The sequence below is a fragment of the Electrona antarctica genome (genome assembly GCF_951216825.1).
Source record: "Electrona antarctica genome assembly, chromosome: 1".
NCBI classification, from domain to species: Eukaryota; Metazoa; Chordata; class Actinopteri; order Myctophiformes; family Myctophidae; genus Electrona; species Electrona antarctica.
This window is the reverse complement of record NC_136806.1, coordinates 7603817-7629204: the sequence shown is the minus strand read 5'-3', so window position 1 is coordinate 7629204 and position 25388 is coordinate 7603817. Positions and strand designations below refer to the sequence as shown.

At 42.4% G+C, this 25388-nt stretch overlaps 2 protein-coding genes across 4 annotated transcripts; one reads left to right on the top strand and one right to left on the bottom strand.

Annotated features, from left to right (window-relative positions):
- Positions 1 to 14282: 14282 nt before the first annotated feature.
- LOC306921786 (RNA-binding protein 3-like) lies at positions 14283 to 16119 on the bottom strand. Of its 2 annotated transcripts, none has more exons than XM_079499084.1 (5): positions 15960 to 16119; positions 15133 to 15242; positions 14924 to 15030; positions 14684 to 14819; positions 14283 to 14570 (listed from the first exon to the last, which is right to left on the bottom strand). In XM_079499084.1, exons 2-5 carry the CDS (start codon positions 15233 to 15235, stop codon positions 14542 to 14544), a joined length of 375 nt encoding a protein of 124 aa, XP_079355210.1. In that variant the 5' UTR covers positions 15236 to 15242; positions 15960 to 16119; the 3' UTR covers positions 14283 to 14541. The 2 variants fall into 2 exon arrangements, with proteins under 2 accessions (XP_079355210.1, XP_079355211.1); XM_079499085.1 differs by having other exon boundaries at positions 14283 to 14567.
- A 3517-nt stretch (positions 16120 to 19636) lies between these two features.
- LOC306921830 (RNA-binding protein 3-like) lies at positions 19637 to 21763 on the top strand. Of its 2 annotated transcripts, none has more exons than XM_079499132.1 (5): positions 19637 to 19786; positions 20708 to 20817; positions 21040 to 21146; positions 21259 to 21385; positions 21504 to 21763. In XM_079499132.1, exons 2-5 carry the CDS (start codon positions 20715 to 20717, stop codon positions 21527 to 21529), a joined length of 363 nt encoding a protein of 120 aa, XP_079355258.1. In that variant the 5' UTR covers positions 19637 to 19786; positions 20708 to 20714; the 3' UTR covers positions 21530 to 21763. The 2 variants fall into 2 exon arrangements, with proteins under 2 accessions (XP_079355258.1, XP_079355257.1); XM_079499131.1 differs by having other exon boundaries at positions 21501 to 21763.
- Positions 21764 to 25388: the final 3625 nt, after the last annotated feature.

Sequence of the window (25388 nt, the reverse complement as noted above, 5' to 3'; positions counted from 1 at the left end):
TGTGTGGAAATAATAAAAAAAAGTCCCCCCATTCTGTGTTTCCTAGAACTGTAATTATGAAAAAAATCATTAACATGGTGAAACACATCTTGATGACATCATCAAGATGTATTTCACCATGTTAAAGGTTTTTTTCAGACCTCTAGTTCTAGGAAACACAGCATGGGGGGACTTTTTGATTATTTCCACACAACAGCTCTAAGGTATATTAATGACATAGTAAAATGTTGAAAATGAGTGGAATGCCCCTTTAATTAAATTGTGAAAATGATTCGATTTAAAAAATGTACGTGATTAATCCATGCTTGGATGATCCGCCCCATACACTCTGCAGTCTGCAGTGCACTATCTAGCCCTATCTGGATGGGGGGAAAACACAAGTTGGTTTTAATATTAATTAATGTCACGTATAATGCAGTCATGTATGGAGTTTTTATTGAAAAAAATGCCATGGAGCACGACTTTTACTGGCCTATTGTTTGCACTGTGGTTAACAAAATATGGAACACCAGAAGTGCCATGGTGATTCACCAGGAGGCCATCTCAGGAGAGGTGGTATTTAAACAAGTACCACCAAGTACCACCAAAAAAAACACCATGGCGCTTATTAACATTGTAAATGTATTGAATGCCTTGATAATATCAAGGCATTTCAATTCAAAAGTTTTTTTTTTTTTTGTACTTCAATAATGTAATATATGGCCTGGGCCATGACTCAGTGGTCCAGGCACCTTGGCTGGTAATCCAGCCTGGCAGTGTGCCGCGGGTTCGACTCCCGATCCCGACGGCCTTTACTGCATGTCTTCCCCCCATCTCTCTCCCCATTTCCTGTCAGCCTACTGTCTGTCCCTCCATTAAAATATAAAATAAAGGCGAAAGCCACAAAAAAAACATTTAATAATGTAATATATGTATACATTGTAAAACCCTGAATAAATTCATTCTCAATAAAGTATATATAAAAAGTGAAAAAACACAAGTCGGTTGTTGCCATAAAAGGCTGCACAATTTGCATAGGCAAGCGGCTCAAATCACATAGCATGACAACAGTGTGAGAGACAGAGAGACATCCTGCCACACTGGATTTGTTATAAATAATAAAACATACATGCCTATGTATGTTAAATATATATATATCCACCTTCTGTCATTTATCTTTCCAATCCTACAACAATATACAGTAAAACATATTAATTAATTGAGTACCACAGACGAAAAACAAATGTCATTCTGACCCCTCCACGAAAAGGCCTCGTTGTCCTGACCCCTTATCTATCATTTATACATTATGGATAAATAGTGTGGGACTTAGACAGTTTTTCGTCTGTGGCATTCCATTTTTAAGCAGTGATAGTAATCTGATTAAATTATTTAATTGTTTGACAGCCCTAGTGCCCACATTATGGTTATATCACTGAGTTTGATCTGCTATGTAAAGTGCATTTCGCACAATGGAAGGGGTTGAGTCATAAATGTGACCGTTTTGTGTTCTCTTTAGACAAACGATGCCAGACGAGGCTAAGCTCTTCATTCGTGGGCTGAGCTTCGACACCACAGAGGAATCGTTGGCTAGCGCCTTCTCCACGTATGGAACAATTCAGAAAGGTAAACGACTTGTGTGGAAGGATGTGTCTCTCTGTCTCTCACACCCTAAACTTTAGGGTCTTCTGCACGCACGCACGCACGCACGCACGCACGCACACACACACACACACACACACACACACACACACACACACACACACACACACACACACACACACACACACACACACATTTAACATCTTTATTTGCATTCACATTTTACAAGAAATTTCTTGAACACAAACAATAGTGGATGCGCCTTCTCCATATATGGCGACTGCCAATTATTGCAGACACTGAACAGAATTTTGCCGATGCCTTAGCTCTCGGCTTGGGCATGCCTGCAATCTGCAGGCCCCTCACGACTGATTTATGGACATTACCGAGGCTTCCAAATATGAACACAAAGTAGTTTACATCTGTAGCCAAGTTGTATAATAGCATCCTTAAGACACCTTGGTAAGGAATGCCTCTTCCAGACTGTGGTCAAATGTACATGCCACTTCCAAAATGGTCACTTCTCTACTGTCCTCATCAACAACAACAATATCTGGTGTATTAGCTGTGAGCCTGTGACATCTGAAAAGGCATCATTTTCATTATTGTGCATGAACATGGCAGTTGAAACACGTGAGTGCTTATACATTTTGGCAGATGATGAAACATATGAACTTATGTCCTTAGCTAATAGGTCAACAATTCTGTCGTGCCTAGCAATGTACATTCCCTTATATACATAGCAGCCATTAAGAATATGTGACAGTGTTTCTGTAACTGGAGTGTGGTCATGGTGCAGACAATGAGGAGGAAATGTGTTAGGGTACCACAGAGAGAGATTGAGTCAGGTTGGAAGGATCTGTAATCTGGCTTTGACTGTAAAGGTGACTATATCCTCATCAACTGCATAGTTCTTGAATATTGTATGAGATACGGTGTGGTCTGCATCGGGAAGGCAAGCTAGCTTCCCCTGTAGTTTTAAACCAGTCCAGTGTTGTTGTTGTTTTTTCTGTTGTAACATTATATGGTACCTCCGTGCATTGACTGGTGATATATGGTGTTCCGTATCAATTACAGTACTCCTTACTGAGATCGAGCAGTTGGTAATAATGTCCTCAGAAACTGCTACAGATTCAGAGTCAGGTCGAACCCAGCACAGAGATACTCCAGTTCTTACACAGAGGTCATTGAGGTCAGGCCAATCTGATGACACCCCAAACCCTGTAGCATGTGAGTCCATTTTAAGGTTGGGCTTTCTTCTAAACCCCAAGAAACTTGGCTCGCCCTCTGCTGCCAGTGGCACTTTACGCCGTTTCATATCTAGAAACAGAGAATATCTAGCAAGTTCCCTGACAGTCGTGTCATCACTGTTTAGCATGTTTATCAAGTGAGCCAGCCTTGTGGCGTTATATATCCACTCCACGTTCGGCACGCCAAACCCACCATCCTGTTTGGACTGGAAAATAATGTCTCTGGTGGTGTGGGTGTTAAGCCCGAACCACTTCCTCACAAAGTGAACTACATTATCATTTAGATCACAAGTGTTTTACATGCTAGATGAACGTTGGAGAAGAGGTGTTGTACTCTAGTCAGGGCAACCTGCCTAATAGAGGGTATGCACATGCTTAAAGTGAATGGCACATCGAGTGGCAAATCGAGTGGCAAAGTGAGTTTAACATTGTTTAACGTTGTTTAATGCAATCAGATATGACTTTTCTGTTTGTATGTATGGGCTGTCAAGGCCAGAAAGTATTTTTTTGCCACTCAGTAGGCCTTCCTGCATAACTTCCTGGTTTGATGATGATGTCACGTGCATACTCTCTATAGCCACTTCATCAGCAGTGGTAGTGGTGAGGTGTCAATCAGGTTCAGCCTAGCTGTAAACTCAGATGTTATGTACTCAACCTGTTCTTTCCATTCCCCTGCTATATTAAATCTATGCCCTAGGTAGTTGTATGACTCATGTAGGTCATACACACGTATGGGCTGTGAGTTGATGGTGAACTCAGGGCCCTGCGTCAGTAATGCAATTTTTGTCACGCTGTCACGCAGATGAGGAAGCGTGCAGGGAATGCGTGGATGGTTTTGTGTGTACACCATGGGCACTCACATGCACACACACGTGCATACACACACACACACACACACACACACACACACACACACACACACACACACACACACACACACACACACACACACACACACACACACACTCACACACACACATTATAGGCCCAACAAACCTCGGTGAGGCCTTTAGGAGGGCCATTATAAGCCACCACTCCTGAATGAAGTGCCTGGTGCTGGGAGTCTGGTGCAACGCACAGGTCCTGGGCCTGGTGAGAGCAGGAGTGGACCTGGTGAGACGTAGGAGGGGCCCGGAAAGGAGTCAACCCACAGAGCCTAATCTTCACTCGCCAGAATCTGGTTCTCCCAGTCCCGGCAGAGGACTATTTTTACTATTTTGAAAGACTAGCTCATCTAGCTATTTCTAATTTGTCTATTTAACCCATTTAGGACGGGCAGATTTTTGCTATATATTGCAGATGGCAACAAGAACCCCAAAATTGGTTCCCGCCCGGCACTGGTGAGGTGGAACGAGAGGTTAAGGCACTGGTGAAAATACTAGTGTCCCATGCATGGAGTTATCAGTTGTCAGTCTTACTATCTGCTGGATTTGGTGTGAACTTTGAATCCTCTTGCTGAGTTGAAGACAATGGAACAATGCCTCCTCTCCCCCACAGGGTGGAGCTGTGGACCAGAATGTCTGAGTGAGTGAAGGTGAAAGAAATCATTGCATGTGTTTATGACTTCTCAGACTTTTCATTATTTCTGGTTAAAACTTAAGAAAAAGCAAAGCCTCGTTCAAATTAATAAATTAAATATGCTGCATGCTTTATCTGTAAAATGCATGTGTAGGATGTTCTCAAGGTTCAACATTTCTTTATAGTAGTACCCAATGCTGAGTAGATTTGTTTTAAAAGTATTGTGGGTGTGGACTTCGTTGACATTAAGGAAGTATTTAGACAGGTACATGGGTATCTTGGTGGTGTGAATCTTGTGGACCAGACCCATTGCAAGATGCTGTACTCTGTCGTCAACCCTAAGCCATTCCAGCCTGTCAAAGTGGGCAGGGGTGAGGTGGGTTCGGGGAGTGAGGCCAAGTAGTATCACTGCAGTTTCTTGCAAAAAACAACTAAAGGTAGTCTATTTTTGTCTGCTTTCTGAAATGTATGCCATGGCTGCTTAAGTGACTTTGCTTTGGGATTGATTTCTATAAAGTTGCTGTTGCTTCCAAATATTGTTTAAACCAGTAGTTCTTAATTAAACATTTCCGTGTCAAGGAACATCTCCCTTGACACGGCTGATTCAAACCATAGACCGCCATCTTTCTATATCGGGTCCAAAATGCAAACATGACATGAATACTATTGGCTGAATCCTGCTTGCTAGACCCTTTAGTTTGTGGTCAACTGCCTCCTTCCTTCTCTCCAGGATGACTCTATTTAGCACTTTCCCTGACACAGAGTAGGGCGATCCCTTAGGCCCGACTCACACCTTCGCATCTAGCATACAACATTGATGCATGCTAGATGTATGAAAGGGTTTGTTTACATCTTGCCCCAATGCATTTCCAATGGAAATCACATGGTTTGACACAACATTTGTGTTGTATGGCTTTCGGCTGTGTTTCGACTGCCCCCCTCCCCCTCATACAACACAAATGTTGTGTCAAACCATGTGACTCCCATTGGAAATGCATTGTGAGCTTGCATCAGTCAATAAGTCTCATACAACAAGCATACATCAATCTGTTGTGCACGTGTGAGTCGGGCCTTAGCCCCTTTTGACGCCCTCGGTTACCTTTTCCTGTATACAGAAAACGAGCGTCCCAAAAGGGACTAGGTGCCCAGGTCTCTTTTCTTTGGGAGCTTAATGTTTAACAAGGTCCTCTTTCCAGTCTGACAGTATCTTTTCTTCTTCCCAGATCATTTTTGAAGAGTGCATGCAACAGGCTCACGGTGGTATCAACATCTGCCTCCTGCCAGGAAAGATGTCATCTGGCCCTGCTGCTTTCCCACTCTTCAGCCCTCCTGATCTCCTCTCTGCTGATTGTAGTGTAAGTAGGCAGACTGATGTGACCCTTTCTGATTTCTGTCAGGTTGAAATCCCACTAGGGCTGTCAAAATCAGTTCAATAAAGGAGAGAACACACCAATATGGAATAAGCGAATGTTTATTGGAAAGATTTTGGCAGCAGTTTAGCAAAATGGCAAAGGCACAATTATGGCAGAGCATTATTTTGGCGATTAGACTCCAATTGCATTTATTGAATAAGATTAGCTTTTAATAGGGAGAACCCCCCCATTGGAGCATTGAAGTCTAGACACTGGTGGTGGCAGCTGAGCAGATGAACCTCCTTCCTTCTCAACACTAGATGACAAGGTGGAGTTGGGGATGGAGGTGGATTGCTTGTTGCAGACTGAAAAGAGAATGGCAAAGTGTCAGAGGCAGAGATATTTAAAGGCGGAGTCCAATGAACCTGATTGGCTGCTGCAAAGTGCTAGGATTTGAGAACAGATAATGATGAGCCATGATAGTGCTGAAAGGCCCAATGAAAGCGTTGGTTAAGATCTTCCTTATTGAACCTACGCTAAAAGCTACATTTAACTGAGTTAATTAAATTGTGAAAATGATTCGATTTAAAAAATGTACGTGATTAATCCATGCTTGGATGATCCGCCCCATACACTCTGCAGTCTGCAGTGCACTATCTAGCCCTATCTGGATGGGGGGAAAACACAAGTTGGTTTTAATATTAATTAATGTCACGTATAATGCAGTCATGTATGGAGTTTTTATTGAAAAAAATGTCTGCCATGGAGCACGACTTTTACTGGCCTATTGTTTGCACTGTGGTTAACAAAATATGGAACACCAGAAGTGCCATGGTGATTCACCAGGAGGCCATCTCAGGAGAGGTGGTATTTAAACAAGTACCACCAAGTACCACCAAAAAAACACCATGGCGCTTATTAACATTGTAAATGTATTGAATGCCTTGATAATATCAAGGCATTTCAATTCAAAAGTTGTTGTTTTTTTTGTACTTCAATAATGTAATATATGGCCTGGGCCATGACTCAGTGGTCCAGGCACCTTGGCTGGTAATCCAGTCTGGCAGTGTGCCGCGGGTTCGACTCCCGATCCCGACGGCCTTTACTGCATGTCTTCCCCCCATCTCTCTCCCCATTTCCTGTCAGCCTACTGTCTGTCCCTCCATTAAAATATAAAATAAAGGCGAAAGCCACAAAAAAAAAATTTAATAATGTAATATATGTATACATTGTAAAACCCTGAATAAATTCATTCTCAATAAAGTATATATAAAAAGTGAAAAAACACAAGTCGGTTGTTGCCATAAAAGGCTGCACAATTTGCATAGGCAAGCGGCTCAAATCACATAGCATGACAACAGTGTGAGAGACAGAGAGACATCCTGCCACACTGGATTTGTTATAAATAATAAAACATACATGCCTATGTATGTTAAATGTATATATATCCACCTTCTGTCATTTATCTTTCCAATCCTACAACAATATACAGTAAAACATATGAATTAATTGAGTACCACAGACGAAAAACAAATTTAATTCTGACCCCTCCACGAAAAGGCCTCGTTGTCCTGACCCCTTATCTATCATTTATACATTATGGATAAATAGTGTGGGACTTAGACAGTTTTTCGTCTGTGGCATTCCATTTTTAAGCAGTGATAGTAATCTGATTAAATTATTTAATTGTTTGACAGCCCTAGTTCCCACATTATGGTTATATCACTGAGTTTGATCTGCTATGTAAAGTGCATTTCGCACAATGGAAGGGGTTGAGTCATAAATGTGACCGTTTTGTGTTCTCTTTAGACAAACGATGCCAGACGAGGCTAAGCTCTTCATTCGTGGGCTGAGCTTCGACACCACAGAGGAATCGTTGGCTGGCGCCTTCTCCACGACGTATGGAACAATTCAGAAAGGTAAACGACTTGTGTGGAAGGATGTGTCTCTCTGTCTCTCACACCCTAAACTTTAGGGTCTTCTGCACGCACGCACCGCACGCACGCACGCCAAGGACTGTCTAAAGAGGACGGGACGCGAAGACCTACGGGCGACGCCATGTTGCTCCATGGAAGGAAAGAAACATGCGCAGTTGAGACCAAGGAAGCTGAACGCGGAAGTGTTGGCTGCATATAGCCCATTGCGCATGTTTCTTTCCTTCCATGGAACAACATGGCGTCGCCCATACGACGCCATGTTGTCTTCGCATCTCGTCCTTCTTAGACAGTCCTTGACGCACGCACGCACGCACGCACGCACGCACGCACGCACGCACGCACGCACACACACACACACATTTAACATCTTTATTTGCATTCACATTTTACAAGAAATTTCTTGAACACAAACAATAGTAGATGCGCAAACTTGGAAAAAAAAGATCTACAACAAGTGCTTCAGGATACAGATCACGGGTACAGAAAGCATCGCCTTCTCCATATATGGCGACTGCCAATTATTGCAGACACTGAACAGAATTTTGCCGATGCCTTAGCTCTCGGCTTGGGCATGCCTGCAATCTGCAGGCCCCTTACGACTGATTTATGGACATTACCGAGGCTTCCAAATATGAACACAAAGTAGTTTACATCTGTAGCCAAGTTGTATAATAGCATCCTTAAGACGCTGGTACCTTGGTAAGGAATGCCTCTTCCAGACTGTGGTCAAATGTACATGCCACTTCCAAAATGGTCACTTCTCTACTGTCCTCATCAACAACAACAATATCTGGTGTATTAGCTGTGAGCCTGTGACATCTGAAAAGGCATCATTTTCATTATTGTGCATGAACATGGCAGTTGAAACACGTGAGTGCTTATACATTTTGGCAGATGATGAAACATATGAACTTATGTCCTTAGCTAATAGGTCAACAATTCTGTCGTGCCTAGCAATGTACATTCCCTTATATACATAGCAGCCATTAAGAATATGTGACAGTGTTTCTGTAACTGGAGTGTGGTCATGGTGCAGACAATGAGGAGGAAATGTGTTAGGGTACCACAGAGAGAGATTGAGTCAGGTTGGAAGGATCTGTAATCTGGCTTTGACTGTAAAGGTGACTATATCCTCATCAACTGCATAATTCTTGAATATTGTATGAGATACGGTGTGGTCTGCATCGGGAAGGCAAGCTAGCTTCCCCTGTAGTTTTAAACCAGTCCAGTGTTGTTGTTGTTTTTTCTGTTGTAACATTATATGGTACCTCCGTGCATTGACTGGTGATATATGGTGTTCCGTATCAATTACAGTACTCCTTACTGAGATCGAGCAGTTGGTAATAATGTCCTCAGAAACTGCTACAGATTCAGAGTCAGGTCGAACCCAGCACAGAGATACTCCAGTTCTTACACAGAGGTCATTGAGGTCAGGCCAATCTGATGACACCCCAAACCCAGTAGCATGTGAGTCCATTTTAAGGTTGGGCTTTCTTCTAAACCCCAAGAAACTTGGCTCGCCCTCTGCTGCCAGTGGCACTTTACGCCGTTTCATATCTAGAAACAGAGAATATCTAGCAAGTTCCCTGACAGTCGTGTCATCACTGTTTAGCATGTTTATCAAGTGAGCCAGCCTTGTGGCGTTATATATCCACTCCACGTTCGGCACGCCAAACCCACCGTCCTGTTTGGACTGGAAAATAATGTCTCTGGTGGTGTGGGTGTTAAGCCCGAACCACTTCCTCACAAAGTGAACTACATTATCATTTAGATCACAAGTGTTTTACATGCTAGATGAACGTTGGAGAAGAGGTGTTGTACTCTAGTCAGGGCAACCTGCCTAATAGAGGGTATGCACATGCTTAAAGTGAATGGCACATCGAGTGGCAAATCGAGTGGCAAAGTGAGTTTAACATTGTTTAACGTTGTTTAATGCAATCAGATATGACTTTTCTGTTTGTATGTATGGGCTGTCAAGGCCAGAAAGTAGTTTTTTGCCACTCAGTAGGCCTTCCTGCATAACTTCCTGGTTTGATGATGATGTCACGTGCATACTCTCTATAGCCACTTCATCAGCAGTGGTAGTGGTGAGGTGTCAATCAGGTTCAGCCTAGCTGTAAACTTAGATGTTATGTACTCAACCTGTTCTTTCCATTCCCCTGCTATATTAAATCTATGCCCTAGGTAGTTGTATGACTCATGTAGGTCATACACACGTATGGGCTGTGAGTTGATGGTGAACTCAGGGCCCTGCGTCAGTAATGCAATTTTTGTCACGCTGTCACGCAGATGAGGAAGCGTGCAGGGAATGCGTGGATGGTTTTGTGTGTACACCATGGGCACTCACATGCACACACACGTGCATACACAGAGCCTAATCTTCACTCGCCAGAATCTGGTTCTCCCAGTCCCGGCAGAGTAGTTCCGGAGCAACGGATTATGTGGCCTTGCTCATTCCCTGATGGACTGATCGAGGGTAGCTACTGGGACGTAAGTCGGGATTTGATCAACCCCGGCTGGGTCGCCTGAGTGAGGGGGTATGATGTTGGTAGACCCGAAACCCTGTTGACCTCAGGATACATCACTGAGGATACGTCCCAAGTGCATCCATGCGATGTATTTTTAGTTACATGAAATCACAAGTATCACAGTGTCTGCCATATGTGGCGGCTGCCAAGTATAGCAGTGACACCACAACACTTTGACCCAAGCTACACTCCTGCCTAGGCGGCACCCATTTGACATGTAGGTTCTGACAGCACTGCAGTGACCTCCATACCCCCCTACATGCCTCCAACCCGTTTGATTATGTGTAATATCCGAGTAGAGTAGACCGGTACTCAGCAGCGGTGCAGCTGCAGTCATAGATGCAAGCTCCCAGACTGCCATGCAGGACTTCATTGAAATGTACATCTCTGTGCAAGTTGTGATATCAAACCTCAAGAGAACCGTGACATGATTATGGATCATGGATTATGTTTTTGTTTTTAACCACAAAGCCTATACAAGCAACAAATTGCCTCTGTACGTCTTCTGGGTCCTCCCTTTTCTCCAACATAACTAACGCAGCTCACTTGATGATAAACTGATTATCCGCCAAATTCTGACATAAAATTCACGAGTTTATTATAACTTGGTGTATAAAGTAAAAACGAATGCATGTATTAATTAAACTAGAATTTTGCGTTTTATGTCTGCTCATATGCATTGTTGAGTCTAGTGTCTCACAGCTTCCTCTTGACATGAATACAACATGGATTATCTGTGGGGTTCAGGTCAGGCCAGTTGGTTGGTCAGCTAAGCACAGTAATACTAGCCTGGCTAATAAGCCAGACCGAATCAGCCGTTGGCGGATTACGGTCTGGAGAGGCTCAATTGTACGCCCATTTCCTACACCAGAGAACTGGTGTAGCCAATCGGGACACGGTATGCAATATGGGCGGGCTTTGGTACAGTGACGTTCAATGCTTGAGACCTTTGACTGACAGTAGCTCTGACCAATTGCGTCAAAGAGAAAATGTTTGAACCCGCCCCCCAGGAAACAAGATCCATACACAGCATCTCCAGACTCAAATACCACACGACAGTGTGATTTGAGTCTGGCTTATTAGCCAGGCTACAGTAATACCATGTTCAGTATTAGTCATTTGGCACTGTGGGCAGGTGAAAATCACCCAGGTTTAGTGTTCAAGGGTTAAGTAGGTTTAAAGTTGTTAAACTCTTCCTCAGTTTGCTGGGGACCTCCTGGAACGCCCACGAAGGAGCCTAGGCAGTCCCTGGACCGCACATTGAGAACCAGACATATAGATCCACATGCACACGACACGTTGTTTGTGAGCTTGTACAAATTGACCTTCAGGAACAAGTATGTGAGGAATTGTGTGAAAAGAACAGAGCTTGTTTTGTCTCACAAGTACTCACAATGACCCTCTCATTGGAGATTTATTTAATCAATCCTGTGTCATAGTTTTCTAACATGTCTCTGCAAAAGAACATTTCTCTAAACCAATTTGTTGAGTGGCCTATAAGCTTATCTACATAGTATGATACAAAAGACTTGTCTTTCCTGTGTGCGTGCGCAACTGCGCGTGCATACCGTAATCACTTTGTCATCACCCTTCTTCTTTATATAATTGAACGAATACTGTTTTTATCATCTAACTCAGTGGTTTTCAACACTTTTCATATCAAGGCCCACTATGTACAGGTATTCACCATTTGAGCCACGGACCACCATTTGATGACATTTAGCCTCTCAGACCCAAAAAAATATTATCGTTGGTTAAGATTTTGTCCACATGTCCATGCTGTAACAAGAGGAACTAACCAGGTGCTCAATGGAGGTAGCAGGGTGTGATCATGATAAAAAGGTGCTCACACGGATCAAAAAAGGCAACTGCCAACATGTTTCGACCTAACAGACCTGTTAAGTCGAAACATGTTGGCAGTTGCCTTTTAAATTAATAAAGGCGTTCCTCATTTTTTAACCTCGTGTGCCCGGATCCTTCTATTTTTATCTTCTCTTTTTATCATGCTGTATTGATGTGGTACCATTAGGAGAGACAACAGTCAAATGTTGATCAAAAATAACAATTCTTCTAACTCTTGAGAGCGTAAAATGAAACCAAATAGACCCTTACGGGTCTCTCAAGAGTTAAAGATCTATAAGGGTTCAATTGGTTACCAACTCTATCATTTATCTGGGGAGCACCTGGAACCCCCTCAAGGACCACTGCTTGATAACCACTGAGCTAATGTTGAACCTTGTAGGGGATTGATTGATTTATTGAAGAATGTATTAACAGTTTGCAGAATTACAGTACATTTCAAGCACAAACTCAATACAAAGGCTGTTAACTGTGAGTGGACGACCCAATTAAGCATTACACTTGTTTCCAATAGGGTCCACCATGTTCAAATCATCAAAACATTTAGAGACGTACAAATAGACACTTCTATAGACATAACAGGAATTCATCATAAAGGAGGTACACTAGTATGGGCACCATTTTCGCCACAAGCTGTCGATGTAGATCAGCCATTCGAAGTATTTGAACAGGTTTTTCAAGAAAGAAAAAAAGCAAATAAGTTTAGGGATAAGGATAGGGGGCCTAGATATTCATAGTACTGGAACATAGATATATGCATGAGGAAAGCAATTTGCCATGCTGTAGGGAGTTTTAGTGTAATTTGAATGAATTTTATTAAATATTCTCAAAATGGGGTTGTCTCAGACTATTTGTGTGGGGTTCAAGTTCAGAATCTCTTTACATTTAAGGCACTAAATAATTTGAAATTTGTGTCTTATGACAGTCACCATATGACAGCTATAGTTCCTTATATATAAATACACCTCGAGTGTGAGGCTGGTAAGGTTTGCAGTAATGACCGTCCTACAGTTCCTTAGAACACATGCCAAAATCCAGTGAATCTTTCATAGTGACATTTAAAATCTTGATTACTGCACATGAACACAGAAATTACCACCTTTACAGTATGTCAATAATGTACTCAATACTTCCATCTGGGGGGCTACTTTTGAACACACTGGGTAGGCTCAAGGCTGTTCTGGAAACAATCTCCATAAAGCTTGTCAACATAAATAACTAAATATATGGCTGTGTTGACTCTAGACAAGAAACAATGAAAAGAAAAGTCTGAGCTGCCATCAACACATGCATGTTTCACCTTCATTCACTCACTTTCTGCTCCACAGCTCCACCCTGTGGGGGAGAGGAAGCATTGTTCCATTGTGTTGAACTCTGCAATATGCTGCTAGTTCACTTCACACCAAATCCATGCATGTGACACTAGGCCTAGGGGCACAACTACAACTAGCCGATATACAAGCTGTCAATGTAGAGCGGCCATTTAAAGTATTTGAACAGGTTTTTCAAGTTTAGGGATAAGGATAAGGCACAGGCAAAAATAATAGGGGCCTAAATATTCATAGTACTGGAATAAAGAAGAAATATGAGTGAGGAAAGCAATTCCGGTATTCTCAAAATGGGGTTGGTCTCAGCATTTTGTTTGGGGGGGGGGGATCTGTACATTTAGGATGCTGTAAATACTTTTAACTTTGTTTCTTATAACAAAGTCATATGACAGCTATAGTTCTTTAGTGCATAAATACAGCTAGAGTGCGAGGCTGGCAAGGTATGTTGCAGTCATGAGTCGACTGAGCATGTCAATAATGTACTCAATGCTTCCGCCTGGGGGGCTACATACTACTTAGTTCCTACACAGGTTGTGTTCTAAACACCCCCCCGGGCAAGTTAAGTTTACTGAGGTTAAGGTTAATGTTAGGTTTAGGCTGTCAATCACAGCGCGTCGACTGCACAACCCGTGTGGGCTTTGGCATGTCACCTGAGGGGCTATTTTTGAACACTAGGCAAGTGCAAAGGCTGTTCTGGAAACAAAATAGCCATGTAGCTTGTCAAGATTACAATCAAAGTGCTCTAAATATATATATATGGCTGTGTTGACTCTGTATAAAAGACGGCAGCACAACACCAGCATATGACGTTGCACCCCATCAGGACGACCGTGAATCCAATCCCGACATGACTGCACAGTAACTCATTCTCAATCTAATCATACATTGTAATGTGTAGAATAGAATGAATACATAACTACAAATAATGTCAAGTAACAAAAACATTTATTATGTCAGGACTCAAGTAACAAAAACATTAGGCAATAACCATTTCAAATCCAAAATAACCATTTCAAATCCAAAATAATTTCCACAAATGCAATAGGAATGAATTAACACAAATGCAAGAGGCATGTATATAAAGAAAAACCCAAGTTAGTCATCTTTTAACAACGGTCCCCGCCATATCTTTTAACAACGGTCTCTGCCATAACCACCACCTCCGGCTCCTATCCCCGTAGCTCCCTTCACCACCTGTCGCCGCCACCTCCTCCTCCTACACAAATACAAGGGGAGAGAATGAAGTCAACATGCCAGCAATCAAGAATAATAAATGTGCCAGATGGGAAAAGCCCAATTCAAGATTTTGGGGTAAAACCCCATCTATACCTCTTCCGCCACCATATCCTCCGCCACCTCCATATCCTCCTCCTCCTCCCCTTCTTCCTCCACCTCCTCCTCCTCCACCACCTCCGGAACGGCCATTCCCGGCATCATCCACACGGATCGTCCTGCCATCCAGACTCTGAAAAGACAAACCATTTATTAACAGTTAGCCGTCTGTCTTGCCTTTCAAAATGGCTACCAGAGCCAAGCCAAGTCATCTGTGGCAACAATCCATCAACTCACCTGTCCATTCATTGCGGCTATCGCATCCTTGGCATGTTCTGGGTTTTCGAACTTCACAAAGCCGAAGCCACGAGACCTGCCTGTATCTCTGTCCTTGATGACATCAACTGTAGACAATGAAAAATAGTAAAATACAAAATAAATAAAAGATAAATTACACCACATGAATGAATGTGTGGTTGCTCATTATGGATTACGAGTAGTTTTACCTTTGGCAATTCTTCCGAATTTGGTGAAGGCACCCTCCAAGGACTCCTCATCGGTGTCGAAGCTCAGCCCTCCAATGAACAGCTTTCCCTCGTCGTTAGACATGGTTTGTCTAAAGAGAAACACAAAACGGTCACATTGCTTTAGTTTGTGTTTAAAACTCAGTTCAAGGAGCCAAGCAGTTGAAATAACTAGGTCTATGAAAACAAGTACCGGTATATGCGTAGGATATTTGAAAATGGCAGACGTACAAGCTCACAAGGCCTGCGGGTGTAATCAGTGGGACTGGGGCCAGGTGCGTGTCAGGAGCAGCGTGGTGCCACGATTACACGCACCCGCTTCCACTCCCTCTGATTACACAACGACACGATGGAAATGTCTGAGAACCAATGTTTAACATTTGGGAACTTTTTGGGAATCAAAGTGCAAATGAAACTACATTTTTAGGGAGGAGCTGGTGGGGGTCAAATAAAATAATCTTTAGTAAAAAAAAAAAAAAAAAAGGCAGAAAGAAGATGAAGCAAGCCCTAATATGCATATTACATTTTGAAAGTAAACCTCGAAGCCGAAAAACGCACTTTAGGAAAAAAAAGCGCAAATAAAGCAAATACACTTTAGAAATGGTGCATTGTTCCGAGAGCGCGACGGAGAATGCTAACGGCGCATTCGGCGCCGTTAGCATTCTAACGGGGTTGGTCGACAAGCCCAAATAAGCAAGGCAAAAAGAAAGAAAACCCCACCAACGTACAACGCCCAAAGTCCCTTATAATAAGCAGACAATGTGGATGGAATACTGCATAGGTTTTAGAAAGCAAACATAATTAATTACCTTCAGTTGGTTTTTCAGAAGAGACTGCGGTGATGACTAAGGTCTTGCTGCGTGCTGCTGCGTGAGTTGAGAGAGCGAACTGAGACAGGGAGGAGGCGGAAACAGGAACTCGTCAAATCGTGTGATTTATTCTTCTTTTTCGTTTTACGGCAGTTGGCAACCAGTTTATGGTGCATTACCGCCATCTAGTGATCCAGCTCTTGGATCAACCGTAGGGTATGAATCATCTATTCACCCCCTATGATTCACCCTTTTCATATGGCCCATAAGTCTTTGCGTTTGTGTGTGCATATTGCATAAGTTCCTCTTTCTCTTGCTGTGTTGCCAGTTTTGCAAGAGAAACAAGTGACCAGGTCTATGAAAACAACCACAAATGAAAATAGCTGATCTACAAGCTCACAGTGACACAATTGTGAGGTTGTACATATGTTATTTAAAAACACATTGAGAATAAATAGAAATATTTTGAATATTTTTTAAACATTTTAATAAAAAAGGCACAAAATATGTTCAGATGGATGTCTGTGGACAATTACATATTAATCTGGGGTTCCTTGATTCTTCTAATGAGAGTCATGGAAGAGCCACCCATCGACTAATCTAATATACGGCAACCTTCCCCGTGTTTCTTCACTGGTCCGATCCAGAAGAGTGCAGTTTGCCGGCCACTGCTACAGACCTGACAATGAGGTTATTTTCTTCCCTTCTTCTCTGGAGTCCTGCCTCAGGGCGGACCAGAGGTAGAAAGCTAAGCAAAGCAAAGCAAAGTTCTTTGTTTACCCAGGGAAGTGGACTAAGCTCGAGATGCTTGTTTACAGCCACACCCTGCTCATAGAACATTTCATGGTAGGGGTTCAATGCCATGCTCAAGGGCACTTCAGAGGTGGTAATTTTAACGTGCCGGTCCGGGGATTAGAACTGGCGACCTTCCGGTATCAAGACCGCTCCGCAAACCTTTCGGCCACCGAAGCTGTCGTTCCCTGATGTCATCGCTAGGGATACATGCTAGGCAGGAACTGGGGGTGGCAATGAAGGACCGGGAAGTCTGGCGTAGCATTGTGGAATCCATGATCTCGACCGCAGTCGAAAAATGACGATGATGATCATGATGATGATGATGATGATGTGAAGAAATGTGGAAGCAAGCCCAAATAAGCAACTACTGTACACTTTAGAATCAAGCCAAAAAAAACCATCAACCAACAACTACCAATAATTTATTTGCAAGTGACTTTACAGAAAAAAACAAGTCAAACGTTGCTTATAATAAGCAGACATGGCAACGCGGCCTGAAGGAAGCAAAGCACACCCTCAAGGAGCCCCAGTGCCTTGGCGGGGAAAAACGTGGAGAGGGTGTGCGCGTGACTCATCATCAAACCAGCATCAAACCCGGAAGTTATGCAGGAATGCCTACTGAGCTTGCTACTGAGTGGCAAAAAAATACTTTCTGTCCTTGACAGCACACACACACACACACACACACACACACACACACACACACACACACACACACACACACACACACACACACACACACACCCTTAACTAAACTATATCCTGTCAAACACACTCCTGATTCCCTTAAGAACTCTAATACAAGTACGTCTTCTTTCCCCCATTCTTAAACCCTCTAATGTTATTTCCTGCATCCCTCATCTGAGTCCTCGTCGTCTCCCTCTCTGTCTCGTACCCTCTGCAATTCAAAAGAACATGTTCACATAACTCAAAACCCAGACTGATGTTTCCCTATTAATGCCAATGTTTTATTTAGTCCACTGTGCCCTATTCTTAATCTAGTCAATACTACTTCTTCTCTTCTCTGTCCACTACACACTCTTTTAACTTTGACACAGCATTATATAAATGTCTCCCTTTCACCTCACTATCCCACTGTTCCTGCCACATTAGATTAACTTTCTCCCAAATTATACACTTAACTTCTGCCTTGCTAATGCTCAGTGGCCTTGTGGTTAGAGTGTCTGCCCTGAAACTGGGAGGTCGGGGTTCGATCCCCAGCCGGGTCATACCAAAGACTGTAAAAATGGGACCCAATGCCTCCCTGCTTGACACTCAGCATCAAAGGGTTGGATTGGGGAGTCAAATCTACTAATCAAATGATTCCCGAGCGCGGCACGGCTGCAGCTCACCGCTCCTTGGCTGCGGGCCTGCGGCTCACCGCTCCAAGAGATGGGTCAAATGCGGAGAACAAATTTCACTGCGGTAACGTGTGTGACAAATCGTACGACTTTGACTTTGAACCTTCATTTCTACCACCCCTTCTCTAAACAAGCCTGCTTGTTTAGAGAAAATGTATCTGCTTTCTCATTCCCGATCACCCCTACATGCGCTGGCACCCATACAATTTTGATCTGACCACCCTTTTGCACTAACCTTGTAATTACCTGGAGAACTTCATATAGTAAACCTTGACGGCAACTTGAATAGGATGATGAGTCAGGATGATGAGTCAGGGTGATGACTTGCTAGGACTGCTGCAGAATCTGTACAAATTACAACCCTAGCCAATCATTTTAGTGCCACCAACATCTCCACTGTGTACACCCCTAGCCTATCAGTTGTCCTTCTATTGATCCCTATTCCCTTTGACTTTGATGGTAGGCCTACTGCCACGCCAAACCCTGTCACTCCTGTCTCAGGTTGTTTAGATCCGTCTGCAAATATTTGTACAAATTCACTATACTCATTCAGCAAGTGCTGGTTAAATACACCAACCAGGTCAACGTCTCCTCTCTCAGTCTCTCTTTCCTCTTTACCTCTATGGCGGCACCTCCGGATAAACCACTGTTGGACATATTTCCATGTCAACCACTCCAAACTATGTTGCTATTTTATTCCCTACCCGACCAAAATTATCCCTCTTACACTTCCCATAATCCCAGCTGTGACTTCTTCTTCCTCCTCCTCTTCTTCTTCTTCTTCTTCTTCTTGTTCTTCTGTGAAAATGCAATGTGGACATTTAATCATAGATATGTCTATGCATTTAATACCATATGTTTAATACAATGACTCATTTTTTTTAAATTATAGTAGGCTATTGTTCCCCCTCTCCACAAACATTTATATATATATATATATATATATATATATATATATATATATATATATATATATACATTTTATATTACATTTTACATTACATTTTATATAGCAGTGCAGTGGTTTTCAACCCTTTTGTATCATTATTTATTGGGCATTTGAGCCACGGACCACCATTTGATTAGATTTAGCCTCTCAGACCCAAAACTTTGAATATTTTGTTGTTGGATAAAGATTTTGTCCACCACAATTCCATGCTGTATTGACGTTTGTAGGTACCATAGGGGAGATAACAGGCAAACTAACAATTATTCTACATTATTTAATTGTGTATAATTCTTGCAAATTAAGTAGGCCTATAATGCAGATGTCTAATAATAATGTAACTCTTGAGAGCGTAACATGAAACCAAATGGACCCGTACGGGTCCATTTGGTTTCATTTTACGCTCTCAAGAGTTAAAGATCCCTAGTGGTCCATTTGGTTGCCATAACTCTCCATCATTTGGCTGGGGACCACCTGGAACCCCCTCCTCAAGGACCACTGGTTGAAAACCAGCTGTTTTATATAGGGATGGATAAAGACATCAGTAGGTGGCGATAATGCACTAGTATGTTATCGAACCGCCAATAAACCCAAAAAGAAGAATAAATCACATCATTTCCTGTTTCCTCCTCCTCCCAGCCTCAGTTCGCTCTCAACTCGCCAGGCAGCAGCAGCAGCAAGACCTTAGTCATCACCGCAGTCTCTTCTGAAAAATCCAACTGAAGGTAATTATGTTTTCTTTCTGAAACCTATGCGGTATTCCATCCACATTGTCTGCTTATTATAAGTGACTTTGGCCGTTGTACGTTAAGTGTGCTTTTCTTTATTTTTTCTTTGGCTTGCTCATTTGGGCTTGTCGACCAACGACAAGCACGCAGTGCTAGTCTGGGGCCGACTCCTCTCGGAACAATGCACCATTTCTAAAGTGTATTTGCTTTATTTGGGCTTTATTTTAGAAAATATTAAAGTGAATTTGGGGCTTTGGGTTTACTTTCAAAATGTATTTGCGTATTTGGGCTTTGGGCTTTGCTTCTAAACCTTTTAGTAGCTGACTGGGCGGCTGGGCCGCACGCCCGCACGGCCCGCGTGGCCCGATAATGGAGCCTACGTAACGCCGGTTGCGTCTTTATGCCTTTTGCTTTTACTAAAGATTTAATTTATTTGACCCCCATCCAGCGCCTCCTAAAATGTAACCTCGCGTCACAACAGGGCTTTTCTACCTAAAATGTAGTTTTATTTTCACTTTACTTACCAAAAGTTAAAAAAAAAAAAAAAAAAAAAAAATTAAACATTGATTATCAAACATTTCCATCGTGTCGGTGTAATCAGAGGGAGTGGAAGCGGGTGCGTGTAATCGTGGCACCACGCTGCTCCTGACACGCACCTGGCCCCAGTCCCACTGATTACACCAAGGACCCGCAGGCCTTGTGAGCTTGTAGGTCTGCCATTTTCAAACATCCTACGCATATACCGGCGGGCGGCGGTAGGTTCAACGTGGTGGCCGCATGATTTCATAGACCTAGTTGCTGAGTCATTTCAACTGCTTGGCTTATAGCTCCTTGAACTGAGTTTTACATTATTTGTGTAATGCGCATTTGCAGCGTTCATAAACTAAAGCAATGTGACCGTTTTGTGTTTCTCTTTAGACAAACCATGTCTAACGACGAGGGCAAGCTGTTCATTGGAGGGCTGAGTTTCGACACAGATGAGGAGTCCTTGGAGAATGCCTTCACCAAATTCGGAAGAATTTGCAAAGGTAAAACTACTCTTGAACCATAATGAGAAACCACATTCATTCATGTGATGTAATTTTTTTTTCACAGTTTTGTTTATTCAAGATTTCAGGGTATACAGTAAATCAAATAATATGACAGTATATGTGACACACCCATATGGAACATACCAAAGAGATAACGTGTACATATAAATGCATGTGATGTAATTTATACTTATATTTTGTATTTTTCATTGTCTACAGTTGATGTCATCAAGGACAGAGATACAGGCAGGTCTCGTGGCTTCGGCTTTGTCAAGTATGACAACCCAGAACATGCAAAGGATGCGATGGCCGCAATGAATGGACAGGTGAGTTGATGGATTGTTGCCACAGATGACTGCTTTCTCTGGTAGCCATTTTGAAAGGCAAGACTGCTGACGGCTATTCGGCTAACTGTTAATAAATGGTTTGTCTTTTCAGAGTCTGGATGGCAGGACGATCCGTGTGGATGATGCCGGGAATGGCCGTTCCGGAGGTGGAGGAGGAGGTGGAGGAAGAAGGGGAGGCGGAGGATATGGAGGTGGCGGAGGATATGGTGGCGGAAGAGGTATAGATGGGGTTTTACCCCAAAATCTTGAATTAGGCTTTTCCCATTTCTGGCACATGTATTATTCTTGATTGCTGTCATGTTGACTTCATTCTCTCCCCTTGTATTTGTGCAGGAGGCGGTGGCGGCGGCGACAGGTGGTGATGAGCTATGGGGATAGGAGCTGGAGGTGGTTGTTATGGCAGAGACCGTTGTTAAAAGATATGGCGGGGACCGTTGTTAAAAGATGACTAACTTGGGTTTTTCTTTATATATATGCCTATTGCATTTGTGGAAATTCATTGCCTATTGCATTTGTGGAAATTATTTTGAATTTGTTGAAATGGTTATTGCCTAATGTTTTTTGTTACTTGACATAATAAATGCTTGTTGACATTATTTGTGTTCATTCTATTCTACACATTACAATGTATGATTAGATTGAGAATGAGTGCTGTTACTGTGCAGTCATGCCGGTGGGATTGGATTCACTGTCCTGATGGGGTGCAACGTCATATGCTGGTGTTGTGCTGCTGTCTTTCATTCTGAGTAAACACAGCCATATATATTTAGAGCACTTTGATTGTAATCTTGACAAACTACATGTCTATTTTGTTTCCAGAACAGCCTTTGCACCTGCCTAGTGTTCAAAAGTAGCCCCTCAGGTGACATGCCAAAGATTGACAGCCTAAACCTAACATTAACCTTAACCTCAGTAAACGTAACTTGCCCCGGGGGGTGTTTATGAACACAACCTGTGTAGGAAGTAGTATGTAGCCCCCCAGGCGGAAGCATTGAGTACATTATTGACATGCTCAGTCGACTCATGACTGCAACATACCTTGCCAGCCTCGCACTCTAGCTGTATTTATGCACTAAAGAACTAGCTGTCATATGACTTTGTTATAAGAAACAAAGTTAAAAGTATTTACAGCATCCTAAATGTACAGATCCCCCCCCCCAAACAAAATGCTGAGACCAACCCCATTTTGAGAATACCGGTATGCATTTAATGTTGAATGTACACAAACTCCCTACAGCATGGTAAATTGCTTTCCTCGTTCATATTTCTTCTATATTCCAGCACTAAGAATATTTAGGCCCCTATTATTTTTTTGCCTGTTCCTTATCCTTATCCCTAAACTTGAAAAACCTGTTCAAATACTTTAAATGGCCGCTCTACATTGACAGCTTGTTTATCGGCTAGTTGTAGTTGTGCCCCTAGGCCTAGTGTCACATGCATGGATTTGGTGTGAAGTGAACTAGCAGCATATTGCAGAGTTCAACACAATGGAACAATGCTTCCTCTCCCCCACAGGGTGGAGCTGTGGAGCAGAAAGTGAGTGAATGAAGGTGAAACATGCATGTGTTGATGGCAGCTCAGACTTTTCTTTTCATTGTTTCTGGTTAAGCTAAGAAAAAGAAAAAGCATCGTCCACCAAGTGCTGCACATACTATGCATGGATAGGATGTTCTCTAGGCTCAAGGTTCAACATTGCTTTATCAGTAGTAGTACCCAATGCTATTTGTTGATCAGTGGTTATCAACCAGTGGTCCTTGAAGGGGTTCCAGGTGGTCCCCAGATAAATGATGGAGAATCGGTAACCAAATGGACCCTCATACCGTAGCTCTTTAACTCTTGAGCGACCCGTAAGGGTTCATTTGGTTTCATTTTACACTCAAGAATTAATTAGAATTATTTTTTTTATCAACATTTGACTGTTGTCTCTCCTAATGGTACCACATCAATACAGCATGTGGACATGTGGACAAAATCTTAAACAACGATAACAAAATATTCTTTAGTTTTGCGTCTGAGAGGCTAAATGTCATCAAATGGTGGTCCGTGGCTCAAATGGTGAATACCTGTACATAGTGGGCCTTGATATGAAAAGGGTTGAAAACCACCGAGGTAGATGATAAAAACAGTATTCATTCAATTATAAGAAGAAGGGTGATAACAACATGATTATGCACGCGCAGTCACGCACACAGGAAAGACAAGTATTTTGTATCATACTATGTAGATACGCTTATAGGCCACTCGACAAATTGGTTTAGAGAAATGTTCTTTTGCAGAGACATGTTAGAAAACTATGACACAAGACTGCTTAAATAAATCTCCAATGAGAGGGTCATTGTGAGACAAAACAAGTTCTGTTGTTCTTTTTACACAATTCCTCACATGCTTGTTCCTGAAGGTCAATTTGTACAAGCTCACAAACAACGTGTCGTGTCGTGTGCTTGTCACATGCTACTTAAAGTATATTTAGAAAGAGGTTTTTGCCTTATAGGCCTATAGGTTTTTAATGGTACCCCAACTTTCAACCTCTGAATTTACCATGATCCACAATTTGTATTTGTTTTATTTGGATGACCCCAAGGATCATAAAAAACCTTGAATGAATACATATTGCCTATTTATTTAGCTTAGATTGACTGGCCTACAACAGACCCAGGCCCACAACATCACATTTATTTTGTTAATGGCTTTCATTCACATATGAAGCTATGTTTGTGAGAAATATTTGCATTCACACAAGCACGTTTTTGACTGTAAAATCCATAGGGTCATCGTTCTAGGCCAGGCCTCAAATCTACTTCAAACTTCATATAGTTTGAAGTTTGTATACATCAATGGTAGGTTGGCCTACTAATAAGCTGTATCCTGAAAACCAACTCGCAAACCCGATTGGCAGGGCTGTTGCAGGCTGGGGGCTACACTTGCAATGGATTCAGAATTATGAAAACCAAAAAAAATTGTTTGACCGTAGCCTGCGGGCTCCATTCCATTTCGGGTTTATGAACCGGTCGGGAGCGGATGATATCGCTACATCATGTTGTAGAATTGTTTTGTAGTCATCAATCTTCTGGAACTTCCTTTTCCCTCAAACCGATTTTCTCAATAAAAGCTGCAGGCTACGAGAGCTTTTATTGTTATTCTTCCGGTTTGAGGGAAAAGGAAGTTCTGTTTGATTGTTCCTGCCTGATGACTACAAAACAATACTACAACATGACGTAACGATATCATCCGTTCCAGACCAGTAGTCCAGTAATAATGTAATTTGACCTCAATCTAATTGCAAAAAAAACAAACTCAGCTGATCTTCAATATATCCTGAATAACAGAAAGAAAGTTGCCTGGAATTGTCTGAGGGGAAAGTGTTGAAAATGGCCTGTACAGTATGGCCACCATTGACATACTATTATAAGGCAATATTTTCTAAATTTCCTTATGCTTTAAGTAGCATGTGACATATCAAACTAGGGGGTTTTCATGGTGCTGAATCCATTCCAAGCATTAGTTTTGCATAAAAACACTCATTGGGCTCAATTTGGCCATAGCAACTTGCCAAAATGTGATGATGTCACACGGCACTTTTGGAACAGAGACCAGGCTTTCCTCCGAGGTGGAACGCCTGGTGAGGCAAGGTTATCACATGCTACTTGAAGCAGAATTTAAAAGAAAATGTAAATGTTGCCTGCATAGACCTAGAGGTTATTAATGGTACCCCAACTTTCAGCAGCTGTCATGGTAAATTCCCCATGGGTTACTAGACACCTTTACAAACACATTGGTGAAGAAATCTAATGGTAAAGAATTTATTCTCAGATTGGAAATTCTTTCTGATAGAATTCCCAGACTATCCGCATAAAAGTTTGTATCAGGGGTAAATCCTTGTGTCATATCATCGTGTCTAGGGGTGTAATTGTACATCATGGCTGGGGAATCGTGTACTTTTGCATCAAGCCCAGCTATGGGTCACATGGCTCGAGCCCCGCAGGGTCAAGCGGTGATATTCTAAAAATATGGGGGATGCAGGCTGAGGAAGAATGATGAAACTAGCATGGTTTTGATTTGATCTGCACTAGGCATGTCATGGTGTCCCCTGAGAGTGCTTGTTTCACAAGCTTATTGAAGGGTTCCAAGAGGGTTAGTAGTGACAGGGAAAATCAATCAATTAATAAATCATTCAATGAATCAATAGTTTACGTGCATCACGGTGCATGCATGCAGAAGTAG